Here is a 5,975-nt window from a genome sequence, read left to right on the forward strand (position 1 = left end):
AACTCCTTCCAAAAAAAAAAATTTTTTTTGACACCCAATCTCCATCTACAGACCCATGGATATGGAATAAAAAATGATTCCCAATCCTTTAAAGTATTGTTCAAGGTGAAAATACTCACAGCCATCCAAACATTGCGTTACAAGTCTGCCAATATCAGTGCATGGCTTACCCCGTTCGACTGAACCATGATTTAATCGACTTTCTCCTCCACATTTTTTTTCCCCGTGACTGCAAACCGAATAGAGTGCCGCTAAAACAATCTAACAAGCATTGGCTGATGAAGAAAGATCAAGAAACTGTCAAGAGCACCACGCTTAGTTTCAATTTAAGTCAATAAATTATTCTGTTGAACATTCCTACCTAGCTAAAGGGCTTTTCGAGAAGAATAGGGAAGAGTAGGAATGAGTATTGATGCATAGAGAATATACTTGTAAACGTTGCATCTTTTACCACTAGAACTTGAGTTTTCAGTTTACTCAAGCACCTTTTCAGCTATGACCTTACCACTGATCCTCAAGGTTAATAACAAAATGGCCAGTGCACAAAAAATAATAACCAGATATTCATAATTCCTGCGCTGGCCACACGAGATACAGAATATTCACTGTCTCAAGAAGCTGTACAATCGGGCCACCTATAGGCTCAGAGTTCTTTCCAAATGCGCCCTGTCACCCTCAACTTAAGCTCTTGCCCATCTCCACCGGAGAAGAAGAGCGCCAAGGCCCTTGGAATGATTAGTCCGTCTTGACTGTCGCGAACTTTCTTGTGGCTGTCGCGGATGCTCCTTGGAACTCCTTGCCATGTTAATTTACGGCCATAAGCACCAACTTCCAACGCGTAGCTGTACTTTCTGGCCTCACTATCCTCGCCCATGAATCGGAGGAAGGCCATGTAGACTGGCGCCATACCAATCTGGAAAGCCTCAAAGTGCAAGCAAAATTGCTTCCCATAACAGTTGAAGACCTGTATGCAGAAAAAGGAGTGCAGGACATCAGGATTTACATTCAGCCTCAAAATGTTATGTTGATGCCCCAAGTTACATAATAGTTCGCTCATCTAAAGCCAGAACATGATGATATGCCGTGAACTTTAAGCATGCAATAAAGAGTAACAAAATAAAGATTCAGTGCATCCAATCCTTCATCTCCATGACATTTGAAGAGAATTCAGGATATGGATGGACCAAAAATATCAGTTAAACTCTGCAAGAAATCTTCAAAGTTTAAACATATCATGTATTAGTAGATATTATATGAAAATTTTCAGAGAAGAACTCTTCTACACAAGCATAGAAGGCTACATAACTTCCCTACGTAGACATCAATTTGATGCAGGGTAAACAAATCTAAACTCTGAAGTCAGAAAATCAGTACTAATTGGTGCAGTTCAGCAAATAACTCTCATAGCCATTGTCAGACCAGACACTCTATCTTTGCCTTTTTTCCATGTGAAATATTAAAAGTCCATAATGTTATTGTTCTGCAAAATGGAACTACTTTTGCAGAATTACATGGATCCGATGATCTTCTTTAACATGCTTTACCATGTAAACGTCCAACACGGCATAGAACTTCTCTTCATGCCATCAGTCCATCACCAACTACTGATCATACATTACAAGAATCAGGAAGCATATTAACTTTCATTATAAGTTAAGGATCAGGTCAATTACTATGCCGTAAAAAACAATGTAATTCAGAGATTGCAGTGGACATTATAATTACCATGTAAATTCTATAATGCGTAAGAAAAATGCTTCACATTTGTGTTGCAATAATTAACTTACTGTAAGCATCCATGTTGCATTCTCAACTTCATGTGGATTGGATTTGACATATCGATGGTTGAATGTACAACCATCATGCATGTCAACCTTGTGCTCATCCTTAAGATGTGCTTCCAGTGTTGGAATATCACCAGTTATGGAGCACTCAGACCCAGCATAAGGGCAACTGTATGGACGGAATCGACAATTCTGCTCATGTTTGAGCTTACTATAGTATGGAAATATATCATGACAGCCAAGACCCTGGTACTGACAAGGAAGTTCTAATGATTCAGCCACTCTTTCCAAGGCCAAACATCTTATGTCTCCAAGATCAAATCGGCAAGTTGGGCAAGAGTTATGGACCCTAACTTTGCAGTTTGCACAAAGTGTGTGTCCATTGGGGCACTACATAAAGAGAATAAAAAAATAAGGTAAAGAATTTAATAGCAGTTGGGACATTAGAAAAATCATAAAAGCTTGCACAAGGCTATAATTTAAATACTTCACGACAAACAAGTACTCAAGGAAAGAATAGCATGCAGCATTTGTATGCAAAACAAAACTAGTAAAGATAATGATTACTAAAGATGTAATTCTGAACCATGCATGGAATCGAGAGGATCTAGTATCATAATGAACAAACAATCTATCTACTATATTAATCATCCCAGACACTGAAGCTGAAATTGACAATCACTGCACAATGACCCTCATTTGTTGTCAAAATAACAAAACTTTCTTAATTAAACTATTTATGACGCAATCTACCACGCACTAAAAACCAGAATCACCAAATTTCGAAGGCATACCAACATATATCTTCTCACCCAGTCCGATAATCATCCGAGATTGTATCCTAGCCTTGAATTTCAATATCCATGAGATAGGATTTCAAATTCATTGATCAGTTAACAGAGTCATGGGCTGAGCAGTACAAGATTTACTGCACCTTTTCAGTTTAAATTTAGCTGGTTTAAAGGTGATTTGTCCATGACATATCATGCTTCTCTAGACAGACTTTTACGACCATGTAAAACTTTTTTCTTAGTCCTGTGAGTAAATAAAGTAGAGAGGGATGGGGATATTTCACAAAGAAGACCTAGGAAAAATTTGATCTTCTATAGAACAACTTTTAGGGGTAGATTGAAACGAAAATCAACTTCTACAAGAGGCTGCTTGCCTCGCACAACAGGCACACACCAGAAACTTTTGATGGATAATCCAGCTTGAAACTAGTAGATATGGACAAATTAACAAAAGCATGAGTAATAATTCCCACGATATTGAAGTGTTAGTAAACGATGAATGAAGAAAAAAACAATATTACAAAAAAGAATAGAAAGTAAACTTAAGAGATTATGAATGAAACATGTATCGTATAAGAACACCACTAGATAGATGACTACATTATAAGCTGTGAAAGACAAGTAACCCATAAATGATCTCCGCTTGGAGGAACAGCCAAAATGTACACATAACATCAAAAATCCATCACTCAACTGACAGAATCTAAGATCAATAAATCCATGCATGTAGAACTACCCCAAATAAATTGGACATCATCCAAAGATAAATCCAATCATCAATGAAGAGATCCAACTTTAGTTCACAGCATTAAATCAAACCTGATGAATTGGGGGGTACATCGAACTTCCGCAAACAGGACACTGAAGAAGTTCATGCACACCATTCATTGAAGATATTCCATGCTTTTCACTAAGGCCAATCTTAGGTTTAACTGAACTGCTACTTTTCTCTGCCTTGACTATTGCAATGTCATAATTTGTGGCCTTTGGGATTGAGTCAACATCTTCTCTGAAAGCGCCACCTCCAGGAGCCATTTTCTTTAAACCTAAAATAACAAAAATACTGCTAAGTATCTGGATGCACCAGCAAAACTGAGACTTACTTCAGACAACAATTTAAGTACCATTAGTAGTAGATGTTGTTCAAAGTGTACACATTCTAGATGGTCAATTTTGACTTAAGATTCATTGGAAAATACAAAAAATTGGAAATCTAAGCCAGGTAAACTAATTCAGCTGGGTCCTAGTCATGCTATTAGATCAACTATTAGCGCATTGACTGAACCCAAGAATTTTCCATACTTCCACTTTTTGTTTTCCCACCCTTTAGTTAAGAAGTTAGGTAGATTTCTAAACTAACATATATCTAAACAGATTCTCTTTACCTACCATACATGCAAAACAACCACTGATAGGCTTTCTGTTATCTACCATAACAACAGTTACTTGCTCTCGTATCATATGACAACCAACCAAGTATATAGGTTCATTTAGCACTTTCCAAGATCAATAGAATAAGTTGCAAACTTACCCTTTTACCAGCGAGCCATTGCTAATTCAATCTGACAATCATGTCATGTTTGCACAAACTTAAAAGGCTAACAGATTGCATTTTCAAATTCTCATTTAAAGACAAAAATAGAAGCCTCAAGCCAGTGCTCTTATAATTAGAAAAGAAGAATGGCATGTCAACAATTCTCAATACTAAACGGATAAAGATTCATAAATCATCCGCCAAAAAATAGCATTCTATTACTGGCAAAGTGATAGCTCACCAACAAGAGATACCTTTGCCTACTCCCTGCACCTACAACCTAATATTCTCTATTTTAAAATATTTCACCAAAATGGATAAATTAACATCTTTCCAACAATTAAAAAGAAAAGAACTTTGAATATCTTGTAATATCATTCAAAACCAAAATTTTTGGTGCACAACAGGATAAATTTGAGGGGGAAAATATCTGCAGATTTTCCCAGAATAAAAAGGTGAGTTTTATTAAAAAAAAAAAAAAAAACCTATCATGTTTCCACTCATATAACTGGTTTACGAAGATTCGAATTTCATAAGGAAAAAAAAAACCTCTTCCATGTTTATTCAGTCACAGAACTAATCAAAACTCATTCCTGGCATCAGAAAATAAAAAGCTAAAAAAGGGATTTAATCCCTCCAATATTTCCAAGAACAAGATTAAATTTTTTCAAAAAAGGGAATTTTTTTCACAAGCGTGGCTTCCCATATCCCCCAAAAAAAAGCCATCAAATCATAAAAGAAGAACTAGCCCAGAAATGAAGATGCCAAATTGAAAATTTACACCACATTTTGAAAAAATTAAAAAAGATAAAAAAGAAAACTTTTACTTAAAAGACTGAATAAAACAGCTAATAATAGACTGAGGCAAAATCACACAACGAGATTATACATACCTACTCGAAATTGGAATCGATTTCTTTTCGCCAGCAACAAAAATCGAAACTTTATAGTTATAGATTCTCCAAAATCGAAAACAAAAGAAACGAGAATAAAAAACGAAAAAACAAGAGTAAGAAGAAGAAGACGACTTGTTAGAGTAGCAGTACTAAAAGCTGAAAACAAATGTGTTTTGACCATGAATCATACCTGGGCTGATTAAAAAAAGCTGGAGGAAAGTTTCTCGGTGCTTGTCTGTATTAGAGATGAGTCAAAGGACCATGCAATGACCTTTGTCTCAATCTCCCCGTTCGGTTATTTCATTTTCTTTTTTTTTCCCTATCATAAGATTTTGTGTTAGAAATTACACTGACATTAATATTTGTATATGTCATATCACCGTTGGATGTATAAATATTACTAGAATTCAATTCAAATTTTATATAATTGATATTAATTCAAAACTGATTATCATTAGATTTTGTATTAATAGCTCCATTTGAATAAGCTATTTTTTGGGATGTTTTTGAAAAATTTTACTGTAACAAAGTTTTTAGAGTATATTTTGGGATATTTTTATAATATATTTTGGAATATTTAAGAGTAATAGAGTTTTTAGAATATATTTTTGGAATATTTTTTAAATATTAAAAAAATTTAGAATACTTTTTAAAAATTGTTATAGTATTTAAAAAACTAATTTTTGAAATCTGATGGATCCAAACAGAGAGTTTTTAGAGTAAAACTCATCGTTGGATGTGTAAATATTAGAATTCAATTCAAAATTTCGTCCAAAACTAATTGTGTATGCACAATTAATGTATAAAAAATTAATCATTTTTTTATTTTTATTTTAGAATTTGGATATTAATTTTTTTTAAAATATATATACTCATAGTATATACACATATCACATATTACTGTTGGATGTATAAATGTTAGAATTCAAATTTGTATAGTTATTATTCATTTAAAACAGATTATATGTAC

General features: G+C 34.3%; 1 protein-coding gene across 2 annotated transcripts; it reads right to left on the minus strand.

Annotated features, from left to right (window-relative positions):
* Positions 1–394: 394 nt before the first annotated feature.
* On the minus strand, positions 395–5,333 carry LOC113694832 (E3 ubiquitin-protein ligase SINAT2). 2 transcript variants are annotated; one of them, XM_027213725.2, is made up of 4 exons: positions 5,196–5,333; positions 3,395–3,621; positions 1,788–2,174; positions 395–964 (listed from the first exon to the last, which is right to left on the minus strand). In XM_027213725.2, exons 2-4 carry the CDS (start codon positions 3,608–3,610, stop codon positions 644–646), a joined length of 924 nt encoding a protein of 307 aa, XP_027069526.1. In that variant the 5' UTR covers positions 3,611–3,621; positions 5,196–5,333; the 3' UTR covers positions 395–643. The 2 variants fall into 2 exon arrangements, with proteins under 2 accessions (XP_027069526.1, XP_027069525.1); XM_027213724.2 differs by having other exon boundaries at positions 5,003–5,202.
* Positions 5,334–5,975: the final 642 nt, after the last annotated feature.

The sequence above is a fragment of the Coffea arabica genome, chromosome 6e, assembly GCF_036785885.1.
Source record: "Coffea arabica cultivar ET-39 chromosome 6e, Coffea Arabica ET-39 HiFi, whole genome shotgun sequence".
Classification (NCBI taxonomy): domain Eukaryota; kingdom Viridiplantae; phylum Streptophyta; class Magnoliopsida; order Gentianales; family Rubiaceae; genus Coffea; species Coffea arabica.